The sequence below is a fragment of the Prunus avium genome, chromosome 6 (genome assembly GCF_965620075.1).
Source record: "Prunus avium chromosome 6, drPruAviu1.hap1.1, whole genome shotgun sequence".
NCBI lineage: Eukaryota > Viridiplantae > Streptophyta > Magnoliopsida > Rosales > Rosaceae > Prunus > Prunus avium.
In genome coordinates this window covers 897,298-915,118 of record NC_142289.1, presented here as the reverse complement: position 1 = coordinate 915,118, position 17,821 = coordinate 897,298, and the positions used below count along the sequence as shown (strand labels likewise).

The 17,821-nt window shown below is 36.4% G+C and overlaps 2 protein-coding genes across 2 annotated transcripts; both read left to right on the top strand.

Moving 5' to 3' along the window:
* Positions 1-413: 413 nt before the first annotated feature.
* PDLP4 (plasmodesmata-located protein 4) lies at positions 414-2,302 on the top strand. Its single transcript, XM_021955418.2, has 2 exons — positions 414-1,270; positions 1,653-2,302. The coding sequence occupies exons 1-2, from the start codon at positions 520-522 to the stop codon at positions 1,781-1,783; spliced, it is 882 nt and encodes a 293-aa protein (XP_021811110.1). The 5' UTR covers positions 414-519; the 3' UTR covers positions 1,784-2,302.
* A 685-nt stretch (positions 2,303-2,987) lies between these two features.
* Positions 2,988-15,915, top strand: ATRX (P-loop containing nucleoside triphosphate hydrolases superfamily protein). Its single transcript, XM_088254948.1, has 26 exons — positions 2,988-3,283; positions 3,890-4,045; positions 4,165-4,227; positions 4,347-4,442; positions 4,523-4,615; positions 5,182-5,372; positions 5,453-5,693; positions 6,136-6,249; positions 6,693-6,776; positions 7,396-7,977; positions 8,312-8,601; positions 8,802-8,892; positions 8,961-9,176; positions 10,015-10,134; positions 10,350-10,516; positions 10,668-10,809; positions 11,135-11,284; positions 11,371-11,426; positions 11,515-11,818; positions 12,102-12,237; positions 12,930-12,991; positions 13,363-13,589; positions 14,007-14,210; positions 14,758-14,836; positions 14,911-15,164; positions 15,296-15,915. The coding sequence occupies exons 2-26, from the start codon at positions 3,893-3,895 to the stop codon at positions 15,675-15,677; spliced, it is 4,497 nt and encodes a 1,498-aa protein (XP_088111074.1). The 5' UTR covers positions 2,988-3,283; positions 3,890-3,892; the 3' UTR covers positions 15,678-15,915.
* The last annotated feature ends 1,906 nt before the right edge of the window (positions 15,916-17,821 follow it).

The following is a 17,821-nucleotide window of genomic DNA, read 5'->3' as shown; positions in this document are numbered from 1 at the left end:
AGCGGGGGCAGCTTTCTGTTCACTGACTCTCTTCTGATTAAGAAATTAATTAGAAACTTCTATAGCGCATCTCTGATTAATTATATATATATATATATATATATATATATATATATATATGATTATTAGGTTGTTAATTATAAATAATTGTGTGAGAAAAACTGTTGTGCTTAATACAATTAATTTATGGTTCTCTCTAAACCAAAGCAAACCTCTGTTTATGCTACCTACGTACGCACGCAACCTGTATAATTCCAAAACAGGACGATACCTAATTACACGAAAACGTTGATTGCCCTGTTTTTCTTTTGGTAGCTGATTTCTAAAGCAGTTGTTGTAAGTTATTGTAACCCTGTTATTCTGGTGAAGAAAACTCACAAGTTCCCACCAAAGTTAGATACAAGTGGGCAGGAAAAAGAAGAACAAACCCCAAAACACAAGCAAAAACCACAGATTGAGAGAAAACTGCAATCTTCTCTCTTTTATCTGGAACCACATTGCATTGTCTTCAAACCCCAAATGGATTTAACCTTGAAACCATTCTCTCTCTGTTTTGCAGCACTACTATTGCTACTACTATCATCTGCAAACCCAATTAATTCTGACTACAATACCTTGGTATACAACCAATGCGCAAATCAGACATTCACTGCTCCTCCAACACAACAAACCCTTTCATCCCTTTTCCAAGAACTAATTGCACACTCCTCCCAATCAAAGTTCTTCAAACACACCCAAGCCACCGGTGACGATGACGAGACGGGCATTTCCGGTCTCTTCCAATGCATACAGGACATCAGCAACGAAGAGTGTCAGAGCTGCGTTTCCACTCTACCTGATTTATCAAACACCTTATGTAGAGAGTCTGTATCGGCTCGGGTTCAGCTACATGGTTGCTACATGCATTATAAGCTCGTTGGGTTCGATTCAGAGTCTTCAAATCATAAATTAATGCATAAGACCTGTGGGGAATTATCAAATGGGTTCGCTGGTGGGTTCGAGGAGATGAGAGACGCAGCATTTGCAGCTCTGGAAAGTGGTATTGTGATGAATGGTGATGGGTTCTACAAAACGAGCTATGAAGCAGTACAAGTAATGGCACAGTGTGTGGGGGGCTTAGGGGGCTGTGAATGTGGAGAGTGTGTAAGCAGTGCAGTTCAAATTGCTGAAGCAGAATGCGGTGCTGCTCTTTCAGGTCAAATTTATTTGGAAGAGTGCTTCTTGAGCTATACTTACCATCCAGATGAAATACCTGACCACCCACATCCAGGTACTTCCGTTCTTTATCAACATAACATACCAGTAATTAAATTTCAGAATTAGTTCTGATCTAGATACTTCCGTTCTTTATCAACATAACATACCGGTAATTAAATTTCAGAATTAGTTCTGATCTAGATACTTCCGTTCTTTATCAACATAACATACTGGTAATTAAATTTCAGAATTAGTTCTTTATGGGTTTCAGAATTATACCATTTTCTTTATGGGAAATGTTTTATTTTTTTAGATGGGTTGTGTTATCAAACTTGTCAATATGAGGTTGATTTTATTCAATTTTTCAAAATTATGTTCATGACTTTTCATGACTTTTCCTTGAATATCATTCAGTTTGCTAATGTGAGGTATATATACATATTTTTAAATAACAGAAAAAAGAAGAGACAGAAATGGAAGCAATGGGAAATCGGTGGCAATTGTTGTGGGAGGAGCAGCAGCTTTGTGTTTGGGGTTCATTTTTATCTTGTTCGTCAAGTCTTGGTCAAAGAAAGAAGATGACTAAATTCAATTGATTATTACAAAACAAAGTTTATTTATTTATAAAAACGTTTTAAAGTCACGGACTCGGGTGCGCATGTTAGAGGTCCAGGTCCAGGCCCAGGCCCAGGCCACGGGCTTTATCAATGAATGATATATTATTCAGTACAAAAATAAAACAAAAAGAAGTGAAAATCTCTCTTCCTCTGGTGTGTAAAAAGTAGAGCAAATCTAACGTATATGTAACATATGTTTATAGAATATAAGAAACAAACGATTTATCTAGGGTTATTTAATCATCTGGAATAGTAAAAATTTAACACAACAACAACTGAATTTGGAGCACTTAAAAAAGAAAACATATCATTCAAATATAACTTAGAGTTTTTATTTATTTACTAAAGAGCGGTTTCGTTATGTTACGAGTTTGTTCAACTATACACAATAGATTTAAGTGTAGTCAATACACTTGTTATTTTGATACCAACATATGCATCCACATATGGACGCCATATATATAGAGCGCTTCCATTGAGGGATCCTTCAAATAAGCTTATTTGAGATACATCTTTCTAGGACCCATTCCGCCTTGTATTTCACTCATTCAAACTATCTATTTTGTAGGTATTCATTTAAAGATCATCTTTACAAAAAAATCACTTGAATCCGATATCATTTGACAATTCAATTAAATTATTGAAATTTAAGTACTTTCTTAAAGCATCATGTTCATTGATTTTGTGGGTCTCAATTAGATGTCTTAATGATTTTCAATTTGTCTGATTTTTTATAAGGATAATATGTGAATGAATACTTGAAAAATAGAGTGTTTGGATCGTTGGAAAAAAAAGAAAGTAAGGTACCCTAAAGAGTGTCCCTCAAATGAAATAATTTGAAATATAAGCTTCGTAAATACTTGCAGCGAGTGGTATTTACCGTTAAAGATATAAATGCTAAATACTTTAGTTTTCTATAATTAGCCCAAAATGTATTGAAAGAATGGAGTGATGAACCAATTTATCTCATCCTCGTAGTAAACTTCCAAATCACAAATGTCAAATAATATAACTAAATTAGTGTAACCTATTAAACACATATGGAAATTGTCTTTCCACTAATGTAAATAATAATAATTTACATTCTATTGCAAATTAACCAATCAATCCTCATTTTCCTATTATGACGTGACGGCCCTATTAATAAATTTGCATGAATCATCCGTTGAAATAACAAAACCAAAAACCCTAGATCATGAAATTACAGAAAATTGGGTGACCAAAACAAAAAAGGAAATACCCAAGTAGGGGTGTATGTAGCCACCCGGCTTCTCGAGCTCGTTGCCTCATTTTGTATTTTTGCTTTTCGGGAAATCAACCATTTCCTCATTCAATTCAAACAAGTTCAAACAGCATATATACTACACGGGCCCAGAAGAGAGACACAGAGAGAGAGGCAGAAGGAAGAGCAAAGACAAAGGCTCTGCATTTTCTCACCTCACGTAGCCACGTGCCTTCCCCCTATACTGGTAAGTCGCTTCTGTTTCCCTTCTCTTCCTCCCCCTCCTCCTTCTTCTTAGGCTTTGCAGAGTGTTGTAGAAACGACACCGTATCGGTCGAGAATACCAAGTATTGCTGCGGTTACGCGGCGTGCTCGAAATAGCGTGAAGCTTTGATTATTTTTCTATTTGCGGATATAGTAATTTTGTTTTGGTTTGCCCATATTGAAAATCTAGGTATTATTATTATTGTAACTTGAAATGTGGGCTTAATTTATTTAACCAAAATCATTTCGAAAACTTTGAATTCTGTCCTATGTCTGCTCTTACTCGAATAGCGAGCTTAGATTCTTATTAGCCATTTATCATACAGAGGGACTGAATTTGAGAAAATCGTACGGATGAAGCTTTCACATGAACTTCTAAAGCCATTTTGCTTGGACTGTAGGAGATTCTGTGATCCTCAATTACTAGTTGGAGTATACCATATCAAAGCATTTTTTTGGGGGTTTAGGGTCACAGGAAATTGGAGTTTGTTACTATTGAATGAAATGCTCTGTTCATTGTTTGAGACATTTTAGGTACTGATTTTAAGGCTTACTTGTCATTTTGATGTGCATTGGTATTGTTGGGCAGGTAATGGAGGAAAGCCACAAGCAAGTGGAGGAAAGCCACGAGCAAGTGGAGGATATTGATAGTGCTTCTAATGGCAGTGATAGCGATTCTTTTATAGATGACTCAGAAGTTGATGAAGTTTCGACGTCCGGACAAGACGACAAATTGCATCCAGAGGCAAGTTCTTACTCATGATAGGTTTTTTTTTTTTTTTTTTTTTTTTTTTTTGGGGCTGGAATATGAAGCATTTTTCCTTTCTGTTTTAAATATATGATGTTCTTATCTTTGTTATGCAGGAACCTTTATCTGATAAAGAAATTGAGGAGCTTATTGCTGAGTTTTTGGAGGTTGAGAGTAAGGTATCAATGTTTTCTGTTCTTTTTTTAACAGTATTTCAACTATGCACACAGATATACGTATATAGTTTTTATGGCCATGCTGCGTAATTTATTGGTTTTTTATTTGATGCCCAATTTAGGCTGCGGAAGCTCAAGAAGCACTTGAAAAAGAGTCTCTTGCCAAAGTGGAGAGTGAAGTTAGAGAGGAGTTGGCACAAACTCTTCATGAGGATGATGTTAGTTTCTTCCTTCAAAATTCATCCCTGTGGACTAGATTGTCTTTACCAATAACTTATATATTTCCACTTGTCTATAGCTGGAAACAGCTGTTGCAGATGAAATGACTATTTTAATGGAAGAGTGGCAAGCTGAGCTTGATGACCTCGAGACTGAGAGTGCTCATTTGTTGGTCTGCTTCTTTCTTCAATTCTGAGTAAATCTTTGGTTCCTAATACATTTGTAGAGCTTGCATCTACTTTGATGCTATAAATTTATACAGAAAATAAAAACCCACGGAGAAAGAAGGATTTGCCTCTTCTTGTTACTTAGACAAGTGGGATATAATTTCAGCTAGCCTTCCCTCAATTTTGATTTCTGTGTCGACTCACTTTGAAGAAAGTATCATTTCCTCTTTTCCATTTTTTCTGGATTTCATATTGCTCTCTGCATGCCATGACTCTTGTCTCATTGTTTTTCTATGATTATAACTTATAGGGTATAGTGGGTAGAGGGTGACAGCATGTACCATTTGAAAAGCTTTGTTTATATTTTGGGTTTGCTAAAGAAAATTTAGAGGTTCTAACTTCATGGGATATTAACTAAAGTTGTTTATGAAGCTTTTTGCAAATGTCTATTTTTGTATGCCCCTTACCAATAATCGCGATAAACCTTTTAATTTGAAATGGATTGATGCTTCCTTAATTTATGAAATATGGAACCTGAAATTACGTCTACCTATTTTAAATTCCATGAAAGGAACAACTTGATGGGGCTGGCATTGAGCTACCAAGCCTTTATAAGTGCATTGAAAGTCAGGCTCCTAATGGTTGCTGCACTGAAGCTTGGAAAAGACGGATACACTGGGTAGGATCTCAAGTGACTGGAGAATTTACTGAGTTAAGGACCGATGCAGAGAGGTATCTCCAAGCCCACAGACCTGTAAGAAGGTACAGTTCTACATTTTTAGCTTTGTTGATTCTGCAAGGTATAGAGTTGATGGTACATAAACTTGCACTTGTGAACTTAGGCGACATGGTAAACTATTGGAAGATGGCGCTAGTGGATTTCTGCAGAAAAAGCTAACCATAGATGGAAACAAGGATGCTGTGACTGCTGAAGTTGATTGGTGTTCTCTCAACAAACTATTTTCTGATGGTGCAACTGGGGATGGTGCTTCATTTGGCAGTAAGCACTGGGCTTCTGTTTACTTGGCCAGTACGCCACAACAAGCTGCTGAGATGGGACTCAAATTCCCTGGTGTGAATGAGGTGCCTAACTTTTTCATTAACATAATTATGGAATTTCTGCTCGCTACCCAAAGCTAATCTGGAAAATAAGTTATAAGAAAAGGAAAAGAGCAAAAGAGAAGGAATCATATTAGGTAAAGGAGGCTCTATTTCATGTAGTTTTATCATAACACTCAACATGACAGCCATTGTTTGTAGGTGCTGTGCTTGTTCTGCTTTCCTTTTCCCCTCTTTTTGAATGATCATGCATGGAGGTTTCCTATTGTAATTTAGATCTGTAGCTTCTTATATGTTGGGGTGAGGGTTTGGTTTTGGGCACCCTTATGGGTTTCAGCATCATTGGAGGTTAAGGGTAGTTACTTTTACTGCCATTTTTTTCCAATTAGAAGCTACTCACTGCAACACGTGCTCTATTTTGGCTTAGTGAATACTTTCATTGAGTTTTTGAGAATATTTTTGCCAGGTGGAGGAGATTGATGATATTGATGGCAATTCTAGTGATCCATTTGTTGCAGCTGCCATTGCAAATGAAAGAGAACTGGATCTGTCTGAAGAACAAAAGAAAAATTATAGGAAGGTATGTTTGTGCCATCCAATAGTTGATGTTCTTGCTGTTAACATCATCCTTGTTGTTATTTGTTATTCAAAGATCAATTTTTACACACAAACACGCATATACACATAAACAATTTGGCTACATGTATATTTGGTTTCCTACACCAAGAATTGTGCAGTCTTACCTTTTTGACTTACATTTTAGTTAACTGGTATTTGATTGAATGTATGTCTTATCATCTCTTTTAATCTTTGATGGCGGTCTCTCTGTCGCTTACCAACTTGGTTAGAGTAGGCATATGTGGATACGTTTGCTTTACCTTTTTCATCAGTAGATAGATAACTCCTGCTGCTTTTAGATTTATAACATCGACATTTTTCCCTTCATTAACTGCAAATGTTCTTGATAACAGCTGGTCGAGCTTTAATTAAGTTGATAGTGTTTATGTACTTATCCATTGCAAGGTCAAAGAAGAGGATGATGCATATGTTGATCAGAAGCTTCAAATTCATTTGAAACGGAAGAGACATCAAAAGAGACGTAAACAGGTTATATTGTGCTTGTGTTTTCCCTCTTTCTCGATTCTGGAATTTTGAGTTGCAGTTTAGATAACTTTTTAAAGTTCTATTCATATTGCTAATGTACAGTTTGAGACAAGTTATGGTGCTTAGTGCTGCAATCATTTAGTTGGTTATCCTAGCCAGATTCCAGCAGTCATTATATGTCGTCAGTACAATTGTTATTCTTATCAACTCTATTTAGTGACATCCTATGGTTTTTCATTCCCAGAATCTTGTAATTTTCGTTTGAATTTGTTGTTGAGAATTACTAATAAGAGAAAATTGACTGCCATATTATACTAAACTTACTTTTATATGAAAAAAGGGAACAAAAATAGAAGTCCCATTGATGATTTTGGATGTGATTTTAGGGTTATTGTGCTCTTGTTTTTCTTTCCCTTTTATAGCACCAAGTTCATTAGGGCTTTTTCTGTACAAGATGTGGAGTTGTCCTGCATAAGCATACATTTAACATTCATTATTTCTTTTTTCCTGTTACTGAATTAGGATGTTAGAAGGAAAGAAGTTTGCCTAGTTGATCAGGACATGGGTATGACCTGCATTTAGGCATTCATTTAACATTCATTCTTTCCTGCTATCAAATCAGGATGTTGGCAGGAAGGAAGTTTGCCCAGTTGATCGGGTGATAGAAAGCAACATGGCCCAGTCTCCGTCTATGCTAGACTCTGCTACCTGTATCTCAAATGGTAAAATTGATGAACATGGTGAATTTTTTTCTAACAATGATGATGAGGGATGCCAAAATATGAAGTCTGCTGTGCTTGAAGATTTGGAAACCTCTAATAATGTCGACCAAGAAAGCATAACGAGTAATGGTTCTTCTCCGGTGCCTGATTCTAGTGAATCAAGAGGCTCCAAGCGTCTGAATGAGGATGAGGAACTAAACATTGATAATAAGAGGGGTCGAACCGTTATAATAGATAGCGATGATGACGCTCCACTGAAAGATATTTCAGACTGCAATTTGATAAAATCTGAGGACCAGTCCAATGTGGACGCGAGTATCTGCATATCTGCCACTGGTGGTCTTCCTTCACATAGTCTGAATAAGAAGGTCTACTGCACTGCTTGTAATAAACTTGCTGTCGAAGTGCGCTCACATCCACTTCTGAAGGTGATTATTTGTACAGATTGCAGATGCTTATTGGACGAAAAGATGCATGTGAAGGTATGGGCATGAGTAACTTTTATGCTTTCTGTAATCTATATTTGGACATTTTGAATAACTTTTTCATGATCATGCAGGTGATAGAATGTATTAAACTGATTACTGGAAGGAAACTGATATTATAGTTTCTAATGAATCTATATCCTCAATAGAAAGACCTTTAACTTTCTCATCACTTTTGGCTGTCATATGTAATGAAAAAAGAGAAAGGAAAGCTAGCTCTTGTTAAGATTTTATATTGTTAATAATCTTTCTAAACCGTTTAATGCTTATAATTTTATATATTTATTTTAAGTAAATGCTAGATCTTTTAGTGACCTAAGAAGGTGTGCAGGATCCTGATTGCTGTGAGTGCTATTGTGGGTGGTGTGGGCAAAGCAAGGACCTTGTAAGTTGTAAATCCTGCAAGACATTGTTTTGTACGACTTGTATAAAAAGGAATATTGGAGAGGAATGCTTATCCGAGGCCCAGACCTGTGGCTGGCGATGTTGTTTCTGTTGCCCAAGTCTTATACAGACATTGATGTTACAATTAGAGAAATCAATAGGTTCTGGAGATATGGTAGTTTCTAGCTCTGATAGTGATTCAGATAATTCAGATGCAGAACTAGATGTTGCTATCAGGTATAATGGTATTTATTATGCTGATTTCTAAGTGAATTATTCTTCTCCTCTCTCTCTCTCTCTCTCTCCATTGCTGAAGCATGCTATAGTTTATGTTTGTTAGCATTTTAAACTCTAAACAAGTGTTGAGATTTGTTCTTGAGCATTAGGTATTTTTGTTGTACTTACTGTGTTTCTGAACATATTTGGACTTTGTTCAGTTCTAAGAGGAAGAGAAAGAAGAGAATTCGGAGGATCATTGATGATACTGAATTAGGAGAAGAGACCAAAAGAAAAATTGCAATTGAAAAGGTACCATCTTATGCTGATTTTGTATTCTTTTGGTACCGAAAATTATTTCATGAACCTATCTTCTGTAGGAACGTCAGGAACGCTTAAAGTCTTTGCAAGTACAATTTTCGGCCAAATCTAAGATGAAGAGCTCTGCAAGCTGTAATGGGAATTTACCCGAAGGTGCCAATGCTGAAGTGCTGGGTGATGCATCAGCTGGATATATAGTGAATGTTGTGAGAGAGAAAGGTGAAGAAGCTGTCAGGATCCCTCCAAGCATCTCAGCAAAACTGAAGACACATCAGGTTTTTCCTAATCTGTTAACTATTTTTCTTTTGAGGCTTTTCTTCTGCGAATTCCCTTTTAGACATTTTGACAAAGCTGGGACTGATATGAATGCTTTCCATTTCTTTCACATTGTTTCTTTGAAATAATACATTCTGGGGACATTATTGTTCAACGTCATGGTTTTAGCTTTCCTGCAGCCTGCCAAATCTTCTATATTCTTATCATAAGCCTGTGCATAATTTAGCCTGGTTAAGAAATTAGTTACACGTGCATGTATATATATATATATATATATATATACTTGTTTATTTCAGTTTTTAATTGAATGCACTAGCTCAATTCAGATCCATTGGGATTTCTGTTCAAAATGAAAGCTTTGACTGGGACAGGACATGCCATGCTGATTAATGGCAGTCTGTTATCTGTTAATTTTCAGATGTTGAGGAAGTAGCTGTATATTGTCTGCCTAGTGCCTGAATGCTGATAGTATATTCCTCTGTTCCAGTCTTAATGTGTGATCAGATTTCCATATTGGTTCTCACATATAATAAAATAATGGGTTCAAAGTGTTGAAGCCTGTGATCAGGACGAGGCAAAAATGGGTTAAGGGTGAGGGGAGTGCCATGCCTGGACAGTTGAAAAAGAGTTCCATGTCTTACTTTTTCACTTGAATTTCTTTATTGCCATGACCTGCTAGACCTATTATTGTTTCACATATTTATCTTTATATGAACTCCTTGATTCTGGTTTGCAGTAAAATTCATCTGGGAACTCTGTTTTATGTGTCATTAACTTTTTATGACTTGCTGTTTATCTTTTATATTGTCCTTGTTACAATCTGATGTCTTATCACAGATTACGGGGGTAAGATTTATGTGGGAGAATATCATACAGTCAGTCAGAAAAGTGAAGGCTGGGGATAAAGGTCTTGGATGCATTCTAGCTCACATGATGGGCCTTGGTAAAACTTTTCAGGTATTATGTTCTGTCTGTTACACGCTCTTCCCAATGACTGTGGGCATTTCTTTAGATTGAAATAGGTGTCGGTGCATGTAGCAATGACCCTGTAGCCTGGTAGAATAGCTGATCTTGCAGAATGCAAGGAGGTGGCTCATATTTTCTTTGTAGGGCATATATTTTTAAGCGGTTGATTGATATACTCTGCATAATTTGTCAAATGGCTTTCACAGGTCATAGCTTTTCTGTACACTGCAATGAGAAGTATTGATTTGGGATTGAAAACTGCACTTATAGTCACTCCTGTGAATGTGCTACATAATTGGCGGCACGAGTTCATGAAATGGAGACCTTCAGAGCTAAAGCCTCTTCGCGTTTTCATGCTAGAAGATGTGTCAAGGTTTAGTTAACATTTCTATATTGTTTCATTCCATTTCCATCAGTCATTTTGCTTCACTGTTGCATTTTACCTTTTCATGAATTAAAGTCTATTAGGTCTGTCTTTGTTACTTGATATTGTTGGTTGCTGACGATACCTCTTTGTGTGCCAGGGAAAGAAGAGCAGAGGTTCTTGCAAAGTGGAGAGCTAAGGGTGGTGTTTTTTTAATTGGCTACTCTGCTTTTAGGAACTTATCCCTTGGAAAGCATGTGAAGGATCGACACATGGCTCGAGAAATTTGTGATGCCTTGCAGGTAGGTTGATTTTAATTGTTAACCTCTAAAAGTGTCATTAATTTCATGCATCCAATTCTGTATTGATTATTAACAGTAACTTGTAGTCTGTCCCTTTCAATTGCTTCTGACAGCCTATTCAGTAATAAGCTCCATCGTGGTACCATATATTTAGTGGCAGACTTTTTACTTACCCTTGTTTAGTTTTCATGTTCTCAAAACATAGCATGCATCTTTTATCTGATTCTTTTTAGATTTTTCCATTTCATATTGTCCCCTGCATTTATCAATGAAAACAATGTTGTTTGCAAAGCTTGTGACTTATTGTTACATTTCCAACTGTCAGGATGGACCTGATATACTTGTTTGTGATGAGGCCCATGTTATTAAGAATACCAGGGCTGATGTAACCCAAGCCTTGAAACAAGTGAAATGCCAAAGAAGGATAGCATTAACTGGATCACCTCTCCAGAACAATCTCATGGAATATTATTGTGTGAGTTCACTTGAAAGCTATACGTTGTTTTATTTCTTACAAATTACCTACTGTCTTGATTCCTTTGAAATTTTAATTGTTCACAGATGGTTGATTTTGTAAGGGAAGGTTTTCTTGGAAGCAGCCATGAGTTTAGGAATCGGCAAGACTTCTTCACTCAAAACTTGTTTGCTGTGTAATTTCGTTTTGTTTTTTCCACATATCTTAATCCTGCCTCCCCTTACATGCAGCTTCCAGAATCCCATAGAGAATGGCCAACATACTAATTCAACCGTGGATGATGTGAAAATCATGAATCAAAGGTCTCATATTCTGTATGAACAATTGAAAGGATTTGTTCAGAGAATGGACATGAATGTGGCGAAGAAGGACTTGCCACCAAAAACTGTTTTTGTAATAGCTGTTAAGCTCTCTCCCTTACAGAGGAAATTATACAAGAGATTTCTTGATGTGCATGGATTTGCTAATGACAAGGTTTACAATGAAAAGATAAGGAAGAGAAGTTTTTTCGCTGGCTACCAGGCCTTAGCTCAGGTATATTGAGCACCTTTGTTAGGTTCCCAAAGTTCCATTATACTACAGACAATAACATGCACACACACGCGCACACACACGCACACACACACACACACACACACACACGCACTCACACATGCATGCATGCAAAAGCATTCAGTCCTATGCTAAAGCATCCACTCCTAAGCGCTTGGTTAGCCTTTACTGACATTTTATGCAATGATAAACATCCACTCCTAATCTGTCATGCTTCTTGCTTCATGTAAAATGTTGTAATATATGAGCCTTTTGTCTGTAGTAGATATGGAACCACCCAGGGATCTTGCAACTAAGAAAAGATGACAGAGACTATGTGAGACGCGAAGATGCTATTGAGAATTTTCTTGCAGATGACAGCTCTAGTGATGAAAACATTGACGATAGTTTGGTTTTTGGAGGTATTTTATTCTCTCCCCTTTCTTTTCCTATAAGAAGTCTTTTTTTACTGCCATGAATTGATTTTGACATTAGATGACAGACTAAAATCCCAAATCTTCTTTCAACATCAAGATGCTAGTTGAGCTCAGTAATAAATATGAACACTGATGATTAATGTGTCAGAATAAAAGGTTAAGCAGTTGGCAATATCTGTAAACCAACAAAGTTGGTCATAGTACCAGAGTAGGAGATCTTGAGTTCAATTCCCTGCAATTACAACCTCTCAATATGAGTTGATTTTGCACATGACGGGGTTGTAGAAATCCGCAAGGTTAGGAGTCTTAAATGGTCTGTTATCTTCAACGTTACAGTTGTGCTTGGCTATCAGGGAACATCCATATCTATGTGGCTGTGCACTAAATTTCTGTTCAACCTGTCTAAATTGTCTTATTTGTCAAGTCGTGCTTTGGCTAGTTTGATGAACCGCTGACTGCAAATTAATAAGAACACAAACTGTGAAAAACGCTTCTGCTGCTATAATTTCACATCAGCATTAACATTCTCATACCTTTCCTTGCATAGTGTGGCTGAGACATGTTAAGAAATCATGGCGTGACTATTTTTTTCTCATTTGTTTGGATGCATGTATGTAATCTTTTTGAAAATAATTCCTTCACAGTATCTAATAATGGTAACATATCTTGCTTTACAGAGAAGCAGAGGAAGATCAATGATATTTTGCCAGGGAAAAAGGATGATGACATTTTTCAAAAGGTAGGGATATGGACTAAATGCAATGTTGCACTTCATTAATATTTGATTTCCCTTCTATTTGACTATATTTGAGATGTGTCAATGCCCTTAGTGTTTTAGTAGGAAAAATAAATAGAACTCTGCGTTGGGCTCTGTAGTATACACGACCATCTGAAGTGTCACTTGTTGTAAGCCCCTTTCATGAGGAATAGGTTCACCCAAATAAGTGCCTCCATTAGTCAATATGGTGAGGTGCATCCTTTTATTGCCATAAGGGTGCTGAAATCCAGAAACAGGTCTCTAAAAAGAAGTTACAATTTCTTACTTTTGTTTGTTATTGTTGTTTTCTTAATTTTTTTTTAGCATATTGCTAACCATATATCACTTATCAGGATTGGTGGAATGATCTTATTCATGAGAATAATTATAAAGAGCTTGATTACAGTGGCAAAATGGTATTGCTGCTTGACGTTCTCGCCATGTGTTCTGATGTGGGCGATAAGGCGTTGGTGTTTAGCCAGAGCATACCAACACTTGACCTCATAGAACTTTACCTTTCAAGACTACCTCGACATGGGAAGAAATGGAAGTTTTGGAAGAAAGGAAAAGATTGGTACAGGTGGGTACATATTACTGAAAACAATTTACAGTTGTCCGACAGCTTTAGTTTTCTTGTCAGCTTCTTGAGTTTGTAATTTTATCCATCAAACGAATTCCCTATTTGTCCAAGAGCTTGGCTTGTGCTCTGTATCTTGTTCTTGCTTTGGTAGTGGGAAATGAAAAACTTTAAAAGAGAGATTTTAACTTGGCCTGCTTTTGTTTAGTAAATCATGTAGCCATGAGGTTCTCACTTATTTATCCAGTCCATTATCACTTTCTTGCCTTTCTTGAAAGTTGGGCGTAACTCCTTACCCATTGTCCTTATTTTGACATTTTTTTTGCTATAGATGTAAATTACGATGGTCTTTAAATAAAAGTGACACTTCCTTTTACTTAAGTTATGTCTTTTTCACTTGTTTCTTTTATTGCTCTTCAGGCTAGATGGAAGAACAGAGAGCTCAGAAAGGCAAAAGTTGGTTGAGCGCTTTAATGATCCCCTAAATAAGAGGGTGAAATGCACTCTGATTTCCACCAGAGCTGGATCTTTGGGGATAAATCTCCATGCTGCTAATCGTGTAATCATAGTTGATGGTTCTTGGAATCCAACATACGATCTTCAGGCTATATACCGTGCTTGGAGGTGAGTTTGCATTTATGCTTTTGTAGTCCTCAACTCAGCTTGTTTAGTAAGTGCACCTTGATATAGTGTAATTTTGGGGGTATATCACATTAAAAGCTGGTGAACTTTGTAACTTGGAGGGACTGTTTGAGGTTTTAGGTTTTAAGAGAGATGAGTAGCTGCAATTATGAAACTATGTATTGAATTGACTGCAACAATTAGAGGCCTTGGGGTTTGGTTTCTTGTGAAGTATAAAATCAGAAGTCAAACTGTGGCTATTTTATGAATGGCGTTGTGGACTGTAATAGAGGCTAAATTTGGAGATGGGGTGCAGGAGATTTATCTCATTCTTTCTTTTTGGGAAATAAATACGAAAGCTTTAGGCGTGTGCCAGACAAAGCCACTTCAAGATGGTCCCACCCCTCTAATTCTTACACATAGTTATATCATATCAAAGTCCTTGGTGGACAGGGGACAGTAAGCCTGATGATTATTGTTCCTCTACCAAGCATGAATCTTTGACGAACAATGTGACAAATTCTAAACAATGTATTTGTTCCGTTTTCAGGTATGGCCAAACAAAGCCGGTTTTCGCTTACAGATTGATGGCACATGGAACCATGGAAGAAAAAATTTATAAGCGTCAGGTAATGGGAGAACAAACTGGGTGTATGGTTCTATTATGTGAATGAAATTTTAACAAAGGAAATGTGGCAAATAGGTAACAAAGGAGGGCCTGGCTGCAAGGGTTGTTGATAGACAACAGGTACATAGGACAATATCTAAGGAAGAGATGTTGCATCTTTTTGAATTCGGTGATGATGAGAACCATGAGCTTGGCCAAGATAAAGGATGCTCGGACCAAAATATGACTGGTGAAGTTGAAATTTTGCCTAAACACGAAGTGCCTCTTTCTCAAGGAAGTTGCTCTTCTGACAAGCTAATGGAAGGTTTACTTGGCAAGCACTATCCAAGGTATGTTTCCATGTTCTTAGTATTTTCATCATCTATTGGTATATGATTTGGTTGCCTGGCTACAGCGGGCCACTGTTGGCATATTTACCCCCCTCACTCACTCTCTTACGGATGAACTACCTCGTTTTCAGGTGGATTGCCAATTTCCACGAACATGAGACCCTTTTGCAAGAGAATGAAGAGGAAAAGCTCTCAAAGGAGGAGCAAGACATGGCTTGGGAAGTATACCGGAGAGCATTGGAATGGGAGGAAGTGCAGAGAGTTCCTCTCAATGAATCTGCAGTCGACCGAAAGCCAGCTGCACTAAATGTGGCCTCATCTGCACCAGAGATGAGCAGCCTTGCTGAATTGAAAGCGAAGGATATTTCTGTGCTGCGGAAATGCACTAATCTTTCACATTTGCTAACCCTCAGAAGTCAGGGGACAAAAATTGGTTGCACTACTGTGTGTGGGGAATGTGGTCGTGAGATATGCTGGAAGGATCTGCATCGAGATGGCAGGCTTGCAAGGTGAACAAGAGTGCCTTCCAAATTGTTGTAGATTGTGTGATGTAAATGGTTCGATTGTATATTGCAGTTTCTGTAGGTTCAATGCTTCCTTGAACACAATTTGAACATTCTTTTTGGCGTACTTGTTTTGTTTTGATGAGGAAATGTCTTCCTCCTTGATACCACAGAAATAGGCTTGTATAAATCAAAGTTGCGAGAATGAACTGAGCAATGAAAATCCGAAACCTTTTCCTTGGGATGAATTTGTTGAGATGTTTTTAAAATTTTATTTCATCTTTATTTTTAAAAAACACCCAATATGGTCCTGATTTCGTAATTAATTTTTTGAAATGAAATTTTTTCTTAATGAGTTGAGGAATAAGATAATCAGAACAACAATCAGTAGGGTTTTAATGATTTGATTAAAACCAATTCTAAGTCTCTATACGTGGAAAACAAGAATGGTGTCATCTTTCAACTAAAGGGATAATTTCATACTAGGCTTAAGATTTAATAATATATAAATCTTCACAAAATATTTAACTAAGAAAAATTCATATTAATAAATAATTAATATGTACTATGACAGTCCTGATCTCTTGGACCACAGGAGTCCAAGAAATTGTGGTCACCTACCGTTGGATATTAATCCAATGGTTCAAAAAAGTTTCTTAAAAGGAGTGCAAGAGTGAGTGAACCGTTGAATTTACATCCAACGGTGAGTGACCACAAATCTCTTGGACCCCTGTGGTCCAAGAGATCGGGACTGCAATTATATATATTACAGCTTCTCACATTACAAGTCTAGCCGCTCGGATCCTAAATAGAAATTAAGGGGTATAGCCGTGCTGCAATACTATGTATTTATTTATTTATTTTTTAAAACACGTATAGCCAGCATGGCTGTACTATTTATTTTAAGAGATTTTCTATTTAAACCCCGTACTTCTTTTTGTTTACCCCAATATTTAAATCATTAAGCTGTAAGTTTTATTATTGTGAAAAAAGACAAAAAAGGTCATCCAACTTAATAATTAACCCTAGTACATCTATACACACACCCCACACACCCAATCACTCTTCATATTAAGTTTTAGAAAAATACAAACCCCTCTACATCCTATTTAAATTGGATTAGGATAGAGGTAAAGTATAAATTGGATCAGATCAGGACAAACTCTTCTACAAACTCCTCTACAAACTTCTCTACTTGGAGAGAGGTAAAGTTGTTCTCTTTCTCTAGAAAGTGTTAAATTTCGAGTTTGGGGTTCCATTTGTTTGTGTTTTTTTTTGCTAGGAACAAAGAACATTGTTGGGTTTAAATAGAAAATCTATTTTATTTCTTATTTTTTCAGTTTGGGGTGTATTTAAGGGTAGTTTGGGAAGATAGTGGGGTTTTCTTAGAAATTGTGAAAATTTAAATTAAAAGATGGGGTGAACTTAGAACATGGGGTGAACTAAGAGAAGTGTGGGGTTTAAATAGAAAATCTCTTATTTTAAACACCCTCAACAATCAAAAACACCCTAGCCAAGGGAGATGTCAAATACCAAACATCAAATTTAAATTTGATGGCTGATATGGCAATTTGACATCCTGCATAGTTTTACACCCCACCTGATATGTCAAATTAAAATATTATTTTATTACATTAGTGTTGATTTATTTATTACTTTCCTAAATGAATGTATTTTTTTATTTTAGTATTAAGAGTAATTCATTAATCAAGTTAAAATACTTATAAATTAATTATAAAATGTAACATAAATATAATTAAACAAAAAAAATCATCCATCTCCACGTTGGTTGATGAAAATAACATAAAAAAGATCAACATAAATTTTCAACGGTAAAAAATTCAATAATATAGTGTCAAGTGACGATGACAAAGGAAAAGAATTAAAAAGAAAAATAATAATGAAAGCATATAATGACAGCAGATACATGAAATAATAACAAGAAGAAAAAAAAATATAGATAAGTATTAAATGAAATGATAAAGCCACAACCAGATGGGCAAAGAAATAATAAATTAATCAAAAGACGTCTCTAGCACTTGACGGCAATTTTGACAGTAGAGGCTTCATATGCCATTCCACATAGACTATAGCAGTTTGGTTGGAGTAAATTTCAGCTTTTATTTTTATTCATTAAAAGCGCCACGTAGGATT